General features: G+C 39.9%; 1 protein-coding gene across 8 annotated transcripts in view; it reads right to left on the minus strand.

Moving 5' to 3' along the window:
* OSBPL9 (oxysterol binding protein like 9) overlaps positions 1–19,814 on the minus strand; it is a 172,244-nt gene that overhangs the window by 100,322 nt on the left and 52,108 nt on the right. For 7 of the 8 annotated variants that reach the window (XM_054488137.1, XM_054488116.1, XM_063656126.1 and 4 more), the window contains exon 3: positions 18,532–18,610. The exons of the other annotated variant lie outside the window; for it this stretch is intronic. In XM_054488137.1, the coding sequence (XP_054344112.1) occupies positions 18,532–18,610 (79 nt within the window). The remainder of the gene's footprint in view (positions 1–18,531; positions 18,611–19,814) is intronic. 8 annotated transcript variants of the gene reach the window in all.

Genomic DNA, 19,814 nt, shown 5'->3' on the forward strand with positions numbered 1-19,814 from the left:
TACCTAAAAACTCCCACAGAGAGAACATGGTCAAGCATCAATTTTTATCCTTCAAATAGTCATATTCCATTCATAGTCTATCCATTGACAATCAGGATGTACCCTGTGTAAGTAAAAGCAACCACCGTTACTGCCTTGGTTCAAACCTTCACCATCTCTCACCAGATCCTCTGCAGTAAGCTCCACACTAGGCTCCTTGTCTGCAATCTCACTTCTCTTCACTCCGGTTCCTAGTGTTCCCTCTGAGCCACAAATGTGATAAGGAGACTTCCCTGACTAAAATTGCCTTTTCCTAATTTACAGAAAAGGTATTTTAATCTATCATTCTGGTGTATGAGATCTTTGATGATCTATCTAGTTCCAGCTCACCTCAAGCCCCCTTCTCCTCACCTCCCGTGTATTCTAAAATATAGGACACTTCTTACATTTCTCAAACAGGTCATCCTTTTCCACACTTCCAAGCTTGTGCACACACAGTTCCCTTTACTTAGAATGTGCTGCCCCTTTCTCTGCAGGTTGCTAAGTGATCCTTCTTTCCACTTCCAGCCTTGCCAATCTCCACCTCTATTTCATCCTTCAAAACCCACATCAAACATTATCTCTTCTGTGAAGCTTTTCCTTGCCTCTACTAGTTTTCTCTTCAACATTTCCATAGGTCTCTATAGCACTTATGTTGTACTGTAATTATTTGTTCCAAATTACATACTATGCATAAGTTATTTGGCATCCTGTGCTAAAGTTTCCTCATAGTTATCTTTTGGGTTGTTAAAAGAATTAAATGAGAAAATGTACTTAAGCCTTTGGTACAGTTCCTGCTGTACCAACTCTATGCTCATCAGTCATTCCTCCTATCAAACTGAGACCCCCTGAATAGCACTCCATCAGTTCTGTATCCCTTGTGTGTGTGTGTGGGATTTTCAAGAACCTATTTTGGGTTATCACCAAGCCAAACCCTAGACTAGAAAAAGGAGAAATGGGGAATCCCAGAAACAGCAGCAGCATTATCACAAGTAAATTCATACAGAGTAACAGCAGCAGCTAAAGTGTTTCGAGCCCTGCTATTTGCCAGGCACCATGTTGAGTATTTATATGCATTTCTCTAATCTCACAACACTTCTAGAGTCAGCATTGGCATCCTTATTTTACTGGTAACCTCATGCTCTACATTCAGTCTTCTTTGGAAAGCAGGACTTCTGCAAAGAAGGAGTAAATATGAGAAAACATATTGGTTTGTTTCCTTCAACAACCTAGGAATACTCCCTCAGTTGACATAGTAAGAGAACTGTGCATTAGAACAGGATTAAATTGGGTACAGGTTAATGTTTGACTCCCTGACCCTTAAATCCATACGGGGAGCATCCCTAGGCCTTTCTCTGGCCAGGTTTCCAAACCTCCCACACACCTGGTGACAGACTTGCTCATCTTATGCCTCATGCCATGACTCAAGCCCATCTTTTCCAACCAATGCCCCAGTTCCTTTGCCACAGCTGGGTCCCTGCCCAGTGACAAGCATCAACATGGATATACACTAAGCACAGGAGAAACGTGACAACCAAAACCACCTGACAGCATGAAAACATTGCTAATACAGTCAGTGTAGGAAGGATGCTATGCTGTTTAGGAGAGAGAACAGCAGTGAAGCTAGAGCTGCAAAGAGGTTAAGGCATGGTAAAGGAGACAGACATGAGTATAGCCAAGAGTAACAAGGAAGGAAAGGCATTAACAAGCAGCACCATGTGATGAAAACAGCATGGGTTTGAATCCGGGCTCTGCCACTTCCTACATGTGTGACATGGAATAAAAACTTACATAAGCCTCAGTTTCCTTATCTATAAAATGGGAATAAAAATACCTACTTTTTAAGTATGTGTGAGGTACCTAGGAGAATTATACTCCCCAGCACGTTAACTGAACCCAAAGTAAGCATTTGTATCCTCTGCACCCCATTTTTATGCACCAGAGGCTCACTTCTATATCATAATAATCTCCAGAAAAAATTTACAATCATCCCCTCCAAGAAAAATTCCCACTGACACCCATCTCCACTTGATTTAAATCATCCATATTCAAGGACCAGTTCAATTTTCTTTTATTTGATCCCCTGATTCCTCCCACTAGGCAGTTACCTAAAGCAGATGTCCCATGGCAAAGATAGAGACTTTCTTATATTTATTTGAACTCGATTTCTTTTTTCTTGGGTATTCAAACTGTCTTATGGTCCCAAATTTAATATTAACAAAATGTAATGATAAAACTTAACTTTAATCTATATGCTGTATCAGTGTTACATGTGGAATACATTAATGAAAGCACCATGATCATAAGAATGAATGCCTTGTAGAGGTCTTTTGTAAGAGGTTAATGTAGGAGGTTCAAAAGACAAAGATAATCATAGTAGGGGCCGGGTGCGGTGAATCACGCCTGTAATCCCAGCACTTTGGGAGGCCAAGGCAGGCAGATAACTTGAGGTCAGGAGTTCGAGACCAGCCTGGCCAACATGGTGAAACCCCATCTCTACAAAAAAATTAGACGGTGTGGTGGCGAGCCTATAATCCCAGCTACTTGGGAGGCTAAGGCAGGAGAATTGCTTGAACCCTGGAGGCGGAGGTTGCAGTGAGCCAAGATCATGCCACTATACTCCAGCCTGAGTGACAGAGTGAGATGCCATCTCAAAAAAAAAGATTATCATGGTAGAAGTAAGCATTTTCTTGTAGAATTTACCAGTTGGCAGTCTAAAAGTAAAAACAAGGGTGAGTGAGTGCAGTCTATGCATTACCAGAATTACTAGAGCTTTAACTTAGAGATATTTAACCTGGGTCTGCGAACTGCCTGAAATTGTGTGCAACCAGGAAGCCTCTTCTAGGATGGTTTTCAAAATGCAAAAACCTTGGTATTAGGCATGTTGCTTTGCTCACCCTTTATACTCAGAAATTAACTTAGTGCCTGGGATACATAAACACTCAAATATTTGTTTAGAATAAAAATGAATGTATGAAAAGAAGGGAATAAATTGAGTACTGGTATTTTCTAGAAGTGAACGACTGCCTAGGGAAGGGCTGTAGGGCTAAAGTAGGAGGACCACTTGAGCCAGGAGTTCAAGGCCACAGTGAGCTATGATCGTGCCACTGCATTCCAGCCTGGGTGACAGAGCTACATTCTGTTGCAAAAAAAAAAAGAAGAAGAAGAGCAGTGTTCAGGCAACTATTTGAATATATTTTGCATCCTATTCTAACATTCTTTTTAAAAACTGTTTTCTTGGCCAGGTGCGGTGGCTCATGCCTATAATCCCAACACTTTGGGAGGCCGAAGTGGGCAGATCATTTGAGGTCAGGAGTTCGAGACCAGCCTGGTCAACATGGTAAAATCCCGTCTCTACTAAAAATTAAAGAAAAATTAGCTGAGTGTGCTGGTGAGCACCTGTAATCCCAGCTACTGGGGAGGCTAAGGCAGGAGAATCACTTGAACCCGGAAGGCAGAGGTTGCAGTGAGCCAAGATCATGCCACTGCACTCCAGCCTGGGCGACACAGCAAGACTCCACCTCAAAAACAAATAAATATATAAACTTTTTTTCTTAATTGACAAATACAAATTTTATATATTTATCATGTATAACATGTTATCTTGAAATGTGTACATTGTGAAATATGTACATTGTGGCTCCATCAAGCCAGTTAACACAAATATTACCTCACCTTAAAATGTACTTTCTTAGCAATTTGCAAGAATATAGTACATTGTTATTAATTATTGTCACCATGTGGTATAATAGATCTCTTCATGGCTCAGACCTGTATTCTCAGCACTTTGGGAGGCCAAAGTAGGAGAATCACTTGAGGCCAGGAGTTCAAGACCGGCCTAGGCAACATAGTGAGATCCTGTCTCTACCAAATAAAAAATAAAAAAATTAGTTGGGCATGGGAGTGAGTGCCTGCAGTCCTAGCTACTCAGGACTCTGAAGTGGAAGGATCACTTGAGGCCAGGTGTTCGGGGTTACAGTGAGGTATGATTGTGCCATTGCACTCTAGCCTCGTTGACACAGCAAGACCCTGTCTCAAAAAATAAATAAATAAATAAGACTTCTTGAACTGATTCCTCCTGTCTAACTGAAACTTTGTACCCTTGTACCCTTTGACCAACATCTCCCCAACATTCACTGCCTCCAGCCCTTGGTAACCACGATTCTACTCTCTGCTACTATAAGTTCAATTTTTAAAGTTTATACATTTAAATGAATAATGTCCTTCAGGTTCATCCATTTTATCACAAATAACAAGATTTCCTTTTTTTTTTGAGACAGTCTTGCTCTGTCACCCAGGTTGGAGAGCAGGGGCACGATCTTGGCTCACTGCAACCTCTGCCTCCCAGGTTCAAGGGATTCTCCTGCCTCAGCCTCCTGAGTAGCTGCGATTACAGGCATGTGTCACAATGCCTGGCTAAGTTTTGTATTTTTGCTAGAGACAGGGTTTTGCCATATTGGCCAGGCTGGTCTCGAACTGCTGGCTTCAGGTGATCTGCCCACCTCGGCTTCCCAAGGTACTGGAATTACAGGCATGAGCCACCAAGCCCAGCGAAGATTTCCTTCTTTTTGAAAACTTGGTCTCGGTTGGGCACGGTAGCTCACGCTTGTAAAGCCAGCACTTTGGGAGGCTGAGGTGGGTGGATCACCTAAGGTCAGCAGTTCAAGACCAGCCTGACCAACAAGGAGAAACCTTGTCTCTACTAAAAATACAAAGTTAGCTGGGCATAGTGGCGCATGCCTGTAATCTCAGCTACTCTGGAGGCTGAGGCAGGAGAATCACTTGAACTCGGGAGGTGGAGGTTGCGGTGAGCCGAGATTGCGCCATTGCACTCCAGCCTGGGCAACAAGAGCGAAACTCCATTTCAAAAAAACGAAAAACCTGGTCTCAACTGGGCATGGTGGTTTACACCTGTAGTCCCAGCACTTTGGGAGGCAGAGGCAGGCGGATCATGAAGTCAGGAGTTCAAGACCAGCCTGGCCAACGTGGCAAAACCCCATCTCTACTAAAAATATAAAAATTAGCCAGGCATGGTGGCAGACATCTGTAATCCTAGCTACTCGGGAGGCTAAGGCAGGAGAATTGCTTGAACCTGGGAGGCGGAGGTTGCAGTGAACCAAGATCACGCCATTGCACTCTAGCCTGGGCAACAGGAGCAAGACTCTGTCTCAAAAAAACAAAAAACAAACAAAAAACTAGTCTCAACACACTGCTCCTAACCAAAAAAAAAAAAAAAATTAGAAAGGAAAATAAAGTTGAAGAGTATTCCATTGTGTACATATACACATTTTCTTTTCTTTTCTTTTTCTTTTTTTGAGATGGAGTCACGCTCTGTCGCCCAGGCTGGAGTGCAATGGTGTGATCTCGGCTCACTACAACTTCCACCTCCTGGGTTCGAGCGATCTCCTGCCTCAGCCTCCTGAGTAGCTGGGATTATAGGCGTGTGCCACCAGGCCCAGCTAATTTTTGTATTTTTAGTAGAGATGGGGTTTCACCATGTTGGTCTGGCTGGTCTCGAACTCCTGACCTCGTGATCTGCCCGCCTCAGCCTCCCAAAGTGCTGGGATTACAGGTGTGAGACACCGCACCCGGCCACACATTTTCTTTATCTGTTCATCTATTGATGGACAATTAGGGTGACTCCATATCTTGGCAACTGTGAATAATGCTACAGTGAATGAGTGAATGTGGGGAGTGCATTACATATCTCCTCAACATACTGATTTCATTTCCTTCGGATGTATGTTGGCCCTCTGTATCTGCAGGTTCTGCATCCGTGGATTCAACCAATTAAAGATTAAAAATATTTTTTAAACGAAACAATTAAAAATAATAATACAACAGTAAAAATAATTTTTTTTTTTTTTTTTTTTTTTGAGATGGAGTCGCTCTGTCGCCCAGGCTTGAATGCAGTGGCGTGATCTTGACTCACTGCAACCTCTGCTTCCCGGGTTCAAGCAATTCTCTTGCTTCAGCCTCCCGAGTAGCTGGAATTACAGATGCCCACCACCATGCCTGGCTAATTTTTGTATTTTTGGTAGAGACAGGGTTTTGCCATGTTGGCCAGGCTGGTTTCGAACTCCTGACCTCAGGTGATCTGCCCACCTCAGCCTCCCAAAGTGCTGGGATTACAGGCGTGAGTCACTATGTCCAGCCAAAATAATACAAATTTTAAAAGTATAGTATGATAACTATTTACATAGCATTTGCGCTCTATTAAGTACTGTAAGTAATCTAGAAATCTATTGATGGTTTAAAGTATATAGGAGAATAGGCACAGGTTTATGCAAATACTGTGCCATTTTATATAAGGGGTGTGGGCATCTGCCATTTTGGTACTGGGGGTGGGGAGTAGGGGTCCTGGAACCAATTCCCCACAGATACTGAGGGGCAACCTTATACTCAAGTAGTGGAATTGCTGGATCATATGGCAGTTCAATTTTTAGTTTTTTGAGAAACCTGCATCCTGTTTTCCATAAATGGCTGTACTATCATTATTTTAATTAGTAGAAAAACAGAAAAATTAAAATGGCAATGGAAAAAATAATAAACATAAGTTTAATAAATATAATACAACCGGAAAATCATTAAGAATGCTGAAAACAGTAAATCTTTATCAATAGGACAATCCATAGAATTTGGCCCATCAGACTCTGGTCCGTTGCCTGTATGTTCATTTTTGAAGGAAAGGAATAAAATGTGTAAATAAATCTTATGAATAAATATTTTCTCTAAAAGGTAAAATGTCATTAAGGACTTTATAGTACGTGGTAAGAATATACCCTCCTATACCATGCAAGTCTTTGTTCATCTCACACAGTCCACTTCCATGCATTTTTTTCAGGTACATTATATACAAAGGTAGGGAAATGCTTTTGTCTATATATCTTAATCTACTCCTCACACTAATACCTACCAAGCAATGTGTTCCAAACTGAAAAAAAATTACTTAATATATATCACCAATTTCTGAAATAATAGCATTAATGAATAAGTCTGTTTCCTTTTACTTTCAAAAAAGGAGGATATAAAAAAAGATGAACAACAACAAAAAAAATGGTGAAAGGAGTAAACAAGTCACCCAACAAGAAATAAACAAACACATCAAAATATATTTTTGCAGTGACATTGAGTTGGCATGCCTTTAAAATTATCATACTAAGTGCTGATGAGGCGTGTGATGAAAACAGAGAAGAGTAAACGCAATTGGGCAAGCCTGTTTCAGAAATATTAAAAATATTTATGCTTTTAGTTCTGACAAATTCTTTTATGAATCTAAGTATCCTTAGTTAACCAGAGATTTGGTTAAACATTAACCAAATGGAGAAAAATGTGTACAATACAGATGAGTGGCTAAATATATTATTTATAAAATGAAATATTATGCAACTTTTAAAAATCATGGTTTTTTTTTGTTTTTTTGAGACAGGGTCTCACTCTGTCACCCAGGCTGGAGTGCAGCAGTGCAATCTCAGCTCACTGCAACCTCCGCCCCCCGAGTTCAAGTGATTCTCCCACCTCAACCTCCCTAGTAGCTGGGACTACAGGCACGTACCACCACGCCAGCTAATTTTTTTTTTTTCTTTTTTTTACTAGAGACAGGGTTTCACCATGTTGGTTAGGCTGGTCTCGAACTCCTGGCATCAAGCGATCTACCCCACCTTGGCCTCCCAAAGTGCTGGGATTACAGGCGTGAGCTACCACGCCTAGCCAAAAATCATGTTTTCTTAGAACATTCAGTGTCATGGGGAAAGGATCATGACATAATACTTAGAACTGAAAATCTGGATAACCTATTTATACAGAATGACTCAATTTTTTTTTTTTTTAGATGGTCTCTCACTCTGTTGCCCAGGCTGGAGTGCAGTGACAAGATCTTGGCTCACTGCAACCTCTGCCTCCTGGGTTCCAGTGGTTCTACCAGCCTCAGCCTCCCGAGGAGGTGGTACTATAGGCGCAAGCCACATGGCTAATTTTTGTATTTTTAGTGGAGGGGGGTTTCGCCATGTTGGCCAGGCTGGCAGAATGACTCAATTTTATAACACGCGCACATTCATACACATACAGAATAGTCCCCCTTTATCATAGGAAGACCCCCAAGTGGATGCCTGAAACTGTGGATAGTATTGAACTCTATATATACTATATATTTTTTCCTATTACATACTTGCTTATAATAAAGTTTAACTTATAAATAAGGCACAGTAAGATTAACAACTAATAATAAAATAGAACAATTTTAACAATATGCCAGCATCACTACTCTAGAGCTCTGGCACCATTATTATATAAAATAAGCGCTACTTGAGCACAAACACTGCAGTACACTGCAACAGTAGATCTGATACCAAGAAGCCTACTTAGTAAGTGACTAATGGGCAGGTACCATCATCACCATAGATACATAGGACAAAAGGATGATTCACACCCAAGTGGGATGGAGCAGAACAGTGTGCAATTTAAAACTTATCAATCATTTATTTCTGGAGTTTTCTATTGAATATGTTCAGATCACAGCTGACCACAGGTAACTGAAACTGTGTAAAGTGAAACCTCAGATAAGAGGGGAATACTGTAAACAACTGAAGGATCAGAAGGAAATACACAAGCATGTTACTAACAATTATCTTCAAGTGGTAGGATTATAAATGATTATTAGTATCATCTTTATACTACTTTATACTTTTCCCAAATTTCTAAAGTGAGCAAGTATTAATTTTACTACTTAGAAATTATGGAAAACAGGAAGTTGGAATAAAATTCTTAACAAAAAATAAAACTATCCTCTCTAACCTTGCTAGCTATTAAGCCAAACAGTCCATAATTAGTTAAACCTGGAAAGATTGTAATTTCAAATATTTAGGGAGGATCTTGTACAGAAAGCAAATAAAGAAGAAGAAAAGTACGTCAGTGAAGTCCGACCCTCCTCAATAATACAACAAACTCCCAGTACATGAATTCAGTAGATTTCCCTACTAACACCTATTGAAATGATAAAATCTAATTAGAAAATTAGTTATAACTGATTTACTTCCCTTACATAAAGTGTGGAAATATTTTATTATTTGGTTTCATTTTGGAGAATAATTATCACAAGAAAATCAAAAATACAAAACAACAGAGGGAAATTTTTTAAAGTCAACAGTCCTACTGATAATGGCCTCTGTTTACTAGTGATAGTGTTGAGATAGCAGAAGACCTTTAAGCCTGCAACCATGGTTTAGTCTTATAATTTACTAAATGATTAATGATGCAGATATGCCTTGCTAAATTGATTGATGTTAACGCAGTAGCACTGATGTTGCCATAATATACTTGATCAATATAACTTCTCATAATTAAACACTTTCCTTCACCATAACATCAACAACTGGTTTATTTGTAGTAATTCTGCATTTATTTATTTATTTTTTTCTGGAGACAGAATCTTGCTCTGTCGCCCAGGCTGGAGTGCAGTGGCATGATCTCGGCTCACTGCAACCTCTGCCTCCCAGGTTCAAACGATTCCCCTGCCTCAGCCTACCGAGTAGCTGGGATTACAGGCATGCGTCACCATGCCCGGACTATTTTTGTATTTTTAGTAGAGACGGGGTTTCCCCATGTTGGCCAGGCTGGTCTCAAACTCCTGACCTCAGATGATCCGCCTGCCTTGGCCTCCCAAAGTGCTGAAATTACAGGCGTGAGCCACCGCACCCGGCCACTGCATTTTAATAAATAAGCAAGCTCTAATGGACTGAGGTGAAACCAACCATAGATAACTTCTACTAAGACTTATATTACATTTTTTAATGCTTAAAAATTATGTCTTTTATCTTAGGCAACTTGTATTGCTTTGAAAGTATATTCAAATAAATTTGTAAACCAATTTCATACTAAAAAGTATTTTTATTCTTTTGAGGCAGGGTCTCACTCTGTCACCCAGGCTGAAGTGCAGCGGTGTAATCCTAGCTCACTGCAGCCTTAAACTCCCAACTCACCTGCCTCAGCTTTCAGAGTAGCTGGGACTACAGGCACACACGCCACCATGCTCAGGGGAGTTTTTTCATTTTTTTTTTGTAGAGACAGGACCTCACTATATTGCCCAGGCTGGTCTCTAAGTCTTGGCCTCAAGCCATCCTCCCACCTCAGCCTCCCAAAGAGCTGGGATTACGGGTGTGAGCCGCTGTGCCCAGCTGAAATTATTTTTGAGAACACACTGCTTAAAAAATGTTCTCTGTGGCCAGGCACAGTGGCTGGCGTCTGTAATCCCAGCACTTTGGGAGGCCGAGGCGGGTGGATCACAAGGTCCAGAGTTCAAGACCAGCCTGGACAATATGGTGAAACCCCGTCTCTACTAAAAATACAAAAATTAGCCGAGAGTGGTGGTGGACGCCTGTAATCCCAGCTACTCGGGAGGCTGAGGCAGGGAACTGCTTGAACCCGGGAGGCAGAGGTTGCAGTGAGCTGTGATTGTGCCACTGCACTCCAGCCAGGGCGACAAGCCTGAGCGAGACTCCGTCTCAAAAAAAAAAAAAAAAAAAAAAGGTCTCTGTAAAGTCCCTTGAAAATGAAGGATTATTTTATGGAAAACTAATCACATACATATCCTTAATTTTTATCTTTAAAATTTTATTTGATTTTTCACACATCAGATTTGCTTAAGGCAAGACATGCCTAATATATAGGTTAGGACATACAGACAATCCAAAATCAAGGGCAAGTCACTTAACTCTGTGTCTCACTTCTCTTTATCTATAAATTGAGGACAATTCCTTCTTATGTGTAAGTGGTTGTTATGAGAGTAAACTGGAATAACATGTTAAACCATTGGATCCAGACCCGTGGTTCTCAAACTTAAGAGTGCATCAGAATCACTAGAGCAGGCCCATTCCCAAAGTTTCTGATTCAGCAAGTGAGGGGCAGAGCGCAAGAATCTGCATTTCTAACAAGTTCCCAGGTGATACTGATCCTCTGGTCGGGAACCACACTTTGAGAATCCCTGATGTAGACCAACATGTGCACGAATCTTGGCTCTGCCACTTAGCTTCTCTGAAACTCAGTTACTCTAACTCCAAAACTATAAAGCTATCTCACAGGCTGTGGAATTTAGGAATTATGTAAGTAATGTACAGTGCCTGTTATACAGTGCCTGGTTCATAACAGATATTTAGTAGTAGTAATAGTAGTTGTTACCATTACCACCAACACCAACACCGCCACTAATATTTCTACGAAGTAATGGAACATGTAGAACATTAACAATGCCAAATTGGGTTTTTTTGTCATTTTTTAAAATTGTATTTATCATGTATAACATATTTTGAAGTATATATGCATTGTGGAATGGTTTGAACTAGCCAATTAACAAATGTGTCACTTTACATAATTATTTTTGCGGTCATTGTCAATTTTTTTTTTTTTAGATGGAGTCTTGCTCTGTCGGCCAGGCTGGACTGCAGTGGCACAATCTCGGCTCACTGAAATCTTTGCCTCCTGAGTTCAAGTCATCCTTCCACCTCAGCCTCCCAAATAGCTGGGATTACAGGCACATCAACACCACTCCCGGCTAATTAGTGTCAAAATTTTTAATTGCATTAAACTGCATTGTAATTTAAAGTTCCTTATTTTATATTAATTCCTTTTTTTTTTTTTTTGAGAAGGCATCTCACTCTGTTGTCCAGGCGGGGATGCAATGGCGGGATCTCGGCTCACTACAACTTCCGACTTCCAAGTTCAAGCAACTCTCCAGCCTTAGCCTCCTGAGTAGCTGTGACTACAGCACGCACCACCATCCCTGGCTAATTTTTTGTATTTGTAGTAGAGATGGGGTTTCACCATGTTGGCCAGGCTGGTCTCAAACTCCTGGTCTCAAGTGATCCACCCACCACCTCAGTCTCCCAAAGTGCCCGGCCTCTTAATTCCTTTTCTGATAAATGTTAATTATAAAGTAGTTGACAAATCTCTACAATATATTTTACAACAATGAAGAGGAAAATGGCTCTAGGGTACAATTGTTTGTGTTCAAATTTCAGTTCTGTCTTATATTAGTTATGTGTCTGTGGCTCCCAGTTTTCTAATCAATAAAATAAAAACACTAATAGTATAACAGTACCTACTTCATAAGGTTGTGAAAACTGCATGAGTTAAAATGTTTATTGTATGGTAGGCACTATTCAGTTAAAACTCATAAAATAGACATTCAATAAATGTTAACCATTATTATTATTACCCCCAATATATTATCAGTAACATTATGAATGATATATATTAAATCATTAAACAAATACAATTTTATTTGAAGGTAAAATTCAAATAATTAGTTTTTTTCTAACTATTAGTATGAACTAGTCTTTTATTAGATTGAGCCATATGAACTGCTGATATGCAACTACTTTTCACCTATAAAAAACAGTAATTTCATGTGGTTGAAGCTAACAGCTTTCATCCTAACCTCTCTGATCATTCCTCTGAGCCTGTTAGCAGTTCCACCCTAGTATGATCCAAGGTTTAATCATCAGCTCTCTTCTCACTCTGATCTTCCAGAAGGATAACACTCAAGACTACCATGGCTTTAATCAAAGACTAAAAATCCAAAGGTTTTATCTAGCCCATAGATGCATTTTATTTGGTCTACATAAAAAATTGCTCCTAAAACTGGAGAGTTCACACACACACATTCAACCCCATTCACAAAAAAAAAAAAAAAAAAAAATTAAATTTCTGGCTTCTCTTGAAAAAAAAAAAAAGGATGATCTGACAACAATGGGCAAACATTCCAAGCCTACAACTGTCTGGAACTAAGTGGCAGCTATCCCTTTACACGGGGTGTGACCTCTCCAACTTGCTAGTCTTTACACAGCCATACTCTTCACTCATTTACAGTTATGCACTGCTTAATGACTGGAATCTGTTCTGAGAAATGTGTCCTGAGAAATGCATCATTAGGCAATTTCATCACTGTGCCAACATCAGTACATGAATCTAGATGGTAAAGCCTACTACACACCTAGGCTATAGGGTTTGGCTATGATTCCTAGGCTATAAACCTGCAAGCTTGTCCAATCTGCGGCCCACAGGCTGCATGAGGCACAGGATGGCTTTGAATGCAGCCCAATACAAATTCATAAACTTTCTTAAAACATTTTGAGGTTTTTTTGTAATTTTCTTTTTTAGCTCATCAGCTATCATTGGTGTATTTTATGTGTGACCCAAGACAATTCTTCTTCTGATGTGGCCCAGGGAAGGCAAAAGATTTGATGCCCTGCTATAGAGTATGTTACTGGACTCAATACTGAGGGCAACTACAACGCAATGGTAAGTATTTGTATATCTAAACATAGAAAAAGTACAGTAAAAATATGGTATTATAATCTTATAGAACCACCATCATATATGTGGTCCATTGTTGACCTAAATGTCCTTATGCAGCACTTGACTGTACTTATCTGCCTAGCCGTTAGGCATTCATATTTTCAACTTCCAGTTCTACCTACCAGCAGTATGCTGACGACCACAAATGTCCATTTCCAGCCCAGACTCAGATCCAATTACCATCATCTGTGTGTCCCACAGACACCTTAAACATAAGAGGTCCCTCACCACTACCTCTGCTCTCCTATATTCTCTATTTCAGATGCTGACAGTGAGGCACAATGGCTAACACCTGAAATCCCAGTACTTTGGGAGGCTAAGGCAGGAGCATCGCTTGGGCCCAGGAGTTCAAGACCAGCCCTGGCAACATAATGAGTTATACCTCAATAAAGTTGATTAAACATACATACATATAAATTTTAACTCAAAAAATAACTATTAAAATAAAAATTTTTTATTAAAAGAAATTAGTCGGCCATGGTGGTGCAGGCTAATTTTTTTTAGTAGTTCCAGCTACCTGGGAGGCTAAGGTGGGAGGATCACTTGAGCCCAGGAAGTCGAGGCTGCAGTGAGCCATGATCATGCCACTACACTCCAGCCTGGGTGACAGAGCAAGGCCCTGAAAAAAAAAAAAAAAAGAAGAAAAGAAAGGAAAGAAAGAAAGAGAGAGGGAAAGGAAGGAAGGAAGGAAGGAAGTTGACAACATCCAACAGTAAGCCAAGCCAAGAGCATCACCCTTAGTACCCAAATTCTCTCACCTCCCATTTCTGAGCAATTACCAGTTCCTATAGATTTAAAAAAAAAAACTTTTTTAGAGACAGGGCATCACTATATTGCCCAGGCTGGAGTGCAGTGGCTATGCACAGGTGTGATCATAGAACACTACAGTCCTAAACTCCTGGGCTCAAGTGGTCCTCTGGCCTCAGCCTCCTGAATAGCTAGGACTACAGGTGCATACCACTGTGCCCCAGTTCCTATAGATTTTTTAAAATCTCAAATCTAGTCCATTTTCCTCCCTATTATCACTGCTTTAATCTATTTAAGGTCTCATCAACAACCACAGCTATGTTATAACACTATGGATAAACTGCCCATGCTCCAAGCCAAAGACACTGCTCCCACCTGTGTGTTAGATCCCATTCTCTCTGGCTTTTTCCAGGACATTGATCCAGCAACTCTCTCCTTTCAATTCTTCCCTCTTTACTGAATCACTGCCAACAACATAGAAATGCTATTATTTCTCTTATCCTACAAAAACAAAACAAGAGCTCCCTTGCTCCCATTTCCCCTTCCGGTTACTGCTAATATTTCTCATCTTCCTTTTACATCAAAACTTGAATGCACTGTCTCCACTCCTATCTTAAAATCACTCTTCTCAAGGTTACCAATAAACTTCTCATTATTAAATCCTGTAATCATTTCTCAATCCTCATCTTATTTGATCTGTCAGTAGCATTTGACATAGTTGCTGATCCTTCTCTCCTCCTAGAAACACCTTTTCTTGTGGCTTCCAGAGTACCACATTCATTTGGTTTTCCTCCTCCTTTTTGGTTGCTTCTTCTCAATCTCTTTTGCTGGTTTTACCTCATCTTGCGCCCTCTCAATAAATGTTTGAGTGCCCCAGGGCTCTGTAGTTGGACCTCTTTTCTCTCAACATTTATTCCCAAATTCTTGTGGCTTTCAATACCATCTATGTGCCAATGACTCCCAACTCTATTCCTGCAGCCCAAACTTCTCCACTGAACTCCAACTGCCTACTTGACATCTCCATTTGCCTATTTGGTGGACATTTAAAACTTGTTGAGTAAACATGTCCAAAGCTAAGCTCTGATGCCCACATCTCCCTCACCCTCCCAAAACTAACTCCTCCTGCGATCTTCCATTTCAGTTAATGGCAACTCCATTCTTGTTACTCGACCTAGACTTGTCTTTCTGTCATATGTTAGAGCTCACCCTTCAGAATAAATATACTATCATACAACGAAGTATTACTTAGCAATATAAAAGGAACTATTAATATATACAACAACATAGATGAATCTTAAAAACATTATGCTGAGCTAAAATAAAGCCAGAGAAGAGAGTACATACTGTATGATTCCATGTATGTGAAATTCTCCAAACAAAACATCTATTCTACAATGATAGAAAGCAGATAAGTAGTTGCCTGGGGCCAGGGGCTGGGGCTGGGGAATGACTGACAGGGGCATAAAGGAATCTTTTGGAGTGATGGAATCTGTATCTTGATTGTGGTGGTAGTCATGAGTAAATAAACTGATTAAAACGCATAACTGTAGATTTTGTACATTTTACTGTATGTTAATTACACCTCAATAAAGGTGATTAAACATACACACAATTCGACCACTTCTCACTATCTCCCCATCTCCACCGCTACCATGTGGGAGCCACTACCACCTCTCTTCTGGTTTACAACAGCCTCTTACTGCAGAAATAGTTTCCCTACTTCTGTCCTTGCCCCTCTGAATTTTACTCCCAACACAGTGGCCAGAGTCATCCTGTTAAAACATAAATCACACCATGTCACTCCTCTGCTCAAAACCTTCTAATGGCCTTTTATCTCAGTCAAATTCAATGCCCTTATAAAGGCCTCATATGGTTGGACTTCCTGTGTCCTCTCGGATTTCATTCCCTTTTACTCTGCCCCCGTGGTTATCTGCACTCCAACCAGAGCTGGCCTCTAGCTGTTCTTCAAATATGAGTATAAACTACAAAAAGAAAAACAAAACAAAGTATATGACTGTGTTGGGGAGGGAGGCAGGGTGGGTACGTCATTCCAGGCAGAGAAATGACGTATTCACCACACCTCCCCCACCAACATAGCCATATACTTTGTTCCCTGACTTTCTTCAGCTTTTCACTAAAAGACACCATCTCAGTGAGTCTTTCCCTAGCTACTCTATTTAAAATTTCAACACCTCCCCTCTCCCCGCAACCTCACCTCTATTTCATTTTCTTCTTTCCTATTTTATTTTTTTCTCCCCAGGACTTATCACTCTCATTTACTCATATTTTACTAACTTATCATGTTGATCATGTTGATTACCTTTCTCCTTTCCTGGAATGGATGACTCAAAGGTCAAGGAGTTTTATCTGTTTTGTATACCACTGTATCCCCAGAATAATGTCTAAAATAGATGTTGAATGAATAAATGAATGTATCTGAACAAACTCTAGCTTTTCCTTTAATAGTTGACAGTAGAATTTGTTTTACAATGCATCAACTGATATTTCATTTGCTTAAAAAAAACTGGTGTATTCCATAAAAACTTCAGCATATTTAAACATATGTTCACATATATAGCTAAAATTTGCTTTCAATTCTAATCAATTTAAGATCTCTCAGACATTGATAACTTTTTATCAAATTTGCAGGGATTTTATGATCAAGGACCTATAAATGTGAAATAGCTCTCATTATTAACAAAAAATATATATAGTCTTACCAAGTTCTTTGCAAAATCCAGATCTCATGCTAAAACTCCCATAACTACTACAATAGAAAATAATTATTCTGACAGTTTCAGAACTATGAATCCGTTTTTAAAATGTGCATAACTCTTATCATTTAAACCCTTCCTGAGGAAAATTTCTTGTTTTATAAGCCAAATAAGTATGAGAGTGCCAATGGGGACATAAATAATTTAAAAGTAAATCAGAAGGTAGAGGTACAGCTTCTGAGGGTCCAAAGGAGGTGTCTCCTTCTTAGTAACTGCAGAGAAGAGAATTCCATACTGCAGCCTTACCTGCACCCAGCAGCTCTTTCTTGAAATGCATTAAAATATTCAACTTCATTCAAGTAAAGAGTTCCAGAGTGTAGGAATTATCTGCTTTGATTTATAGGCAGCATTACATATTTAACCTAAAAATAAAAACTCTGGGCTTTCGTAATAGGATTTAAAATGTTTTATAAAGTTAAATATAGTAGAAAATTTCAGGAGAGCATCGTTATTAAAGCAGCTCTGAATAAATAATATCATCAAACACAGTAAATATTTTAAGGATATGTGGAAGAAAGTATTAGAGATATCACTATTGAGTACACTGGTTTATGTTTGTTGAATATAACCTGCATCTTTCATTACTATCTGTCAATTTCTGAAACAAGACAATGAAGAAAAATAACTGCAATTCATTATCCTAGCACAAAAAGACAACAGCTGCCTAAACACCTCATGTAACATATCTGGCCTCTGTTAGACTTCATAACCAAAACATTTTTAAGCAATAAATGTATTTAATATTTATTTATCTTGGCATACCTAGCATCTCTAACAGTGCACTGTTACTTGTAGTTGAGAGAAAGTGCTAACCTCTCCAAATCTTTTCATTTCTAAGTTTCTTGGACTGCTCTAAACATAAAAGAGAGATTACTCTGGAAAGGCAAAATAACAAAACCATTAATACTAAAACTAACAGTCACTCCTAATAGACAAGAGGTAGTTTAGGACAAGATCATTAAAATTGACTTTTATTTACTGGTTTAGAGTTTTCAAAGAAAGATGAAATGAGAATGATCATACAGTACCTTACCCTTTCTACCAGTGAACCATAGCATGCAATGCCGAAACATAGCAGTGGCAGATGGCATTTAACTATAAAAAGGATAATAGCAGAGAAATGATGGCTGGCAGACAAAACACAGAAATACAGATGAAATGAATGCAAACTTGTAGTTCTTGAAGCAGAGCAAAACCTTTAAGCCAAAGGTTGCCACTAAGCTTCAATTTAATTTATATTGTGAGTTTTACACAGACAAACACTGCAACCTTCACAATCAGTCTTTAGACTCTTCATGCAGAAGCAGAACCATACTCCTTGATAAAGAAGATCAGCAACCTTCTGTAAACACAAGCCAGCAGCAGCAGCAGCCCATTACTCTCTCCCTTCACTGATTTTTATCCTTTAAAATTTTTCATCTCCAACTGCAGCCAGATCCACAGTCGTTTCAAATCGATCTACATCCACTGCAGATACAAATCCCTGCCTAACCTGCAGTACCACTTCATCCAGAATGTTCCTATGCACTCGTTCATGCAGGATCAGTTGCAAAACCATTCAAGTCATCCAGCAAACAACCCAAAAGAGAAGAAAAGAAGCAGATGGGACTATGAAGAGAAAGAATCTCTTCTTTCAGCTCACCCTGGAAATGGAAGGTTTTCTGATCAACAGTTATTGTGAAGGTGCTGTCGTCCTCATCGTCTATACCAATCACAGCTCCCTGTGAAACAAAGAGCAAAATCCCAATAAGGCAAACAATGACATCAGCAATATTCACTACTGCTATAGCCCTGGAATACTCAATGCACCAACGACACTGGAAGCAGGCTAGACACAGAAAAGAGGAATCTGAGACTCTAGTTTTGCTTAAGGAGAAAGAACTAAAGGAGAGGAGCTGGCAGGACACTCTAGTACCATGCATAGGTACATTCTATGCCTTCCTTAAGGGCATAGATGTGCTGGGAGGGGGAAGGGACAAACACAGAAGCTGAATCTAGGATCTGTGTTTTAAGAGCCAGCCACTGAGCCTTTCTGAACTTCAGAATGCTCTCTAAAATGGGAGTCAAAAACCTACACCTCACCAGGTTGTTGTAAGGCTGAAAGAAGGCAGGTGCTCTTCATCAGGCTGCTTCTGCGATAGTATATACTTGTTAGTGTAGAAATGCCAAGTGACATTTGCTTCAAAACACTGTCCCAACCCCTTCTTCCAAGTGCTCCCATAACCACTTGTACATTGCCCTCCAAGAGCACTTTTCACAGTATACTGTGATTATCTGTTCATATGTCAGCCTCTTCCTACAGAACCACTATGAGATCTTAGAAATCAAGGACTATTTTATTTGATACATGGCACTTAAGTACATACTTAGTATATGTTTCTAAATAAGAGCACGAACAACTCTCCAAACTGGGGGTGGGCAGGCACACACAATGGGGAAATGAATTTATAAGTTGTTTTGGGAAGGCGGACTGGGTAGGTTTTAACCCTTTTAAAAAAATTTTTTTATTACTATTTTTTGAGACGGAGTCTCACCCTGTTGCCTAGGCTGTCACCGAGGCTGGAGTGCAGTGGCACGATCTCGGCTCACTGCAACCTCCACCTCCCAGGTTCAAGCGATTCTCCTGCCTCAGCCTCCCAAGTAGCTGGGATTACAAGCGTGTGCCACCACACCCGGCTAACTTTTGTATTTTTAGTACAGACAGGGTTTCACCTTGTTGGCCAGGCTGGTCTCGAACTCCTGACCTCAAGAGATCTACCTGCCTCAGTCTCCCAAAGTGCTGGGATTACAGGAGTGCGCCACCACACTTGGCCCCCTTTTCTTAATATTCAACTACATGCATTCTGTGAAGACAATAGGAATTAAGATAAGAGACAGGAAACTAAGCAAAATAGGGAATCTATTGTTCAATGTCCTTAAGAAAAA

This window comes from Pongo pygmaeus, chromosome 1 (genome assembly GCF_028885625.2).
Source record: "Pongo pygmaeus isolate AG05252 chromosome 1, NHGRI_mPonPyg2-v2.0_pri, whole genome shotgun sequence".
In the NCBI taxonomy this organism is placed as follows: Eukaryota; Metazoa; Chordata; class Mammalia; order Primates; family Hominidae; genus Pongo; species Pongo pygmaeus.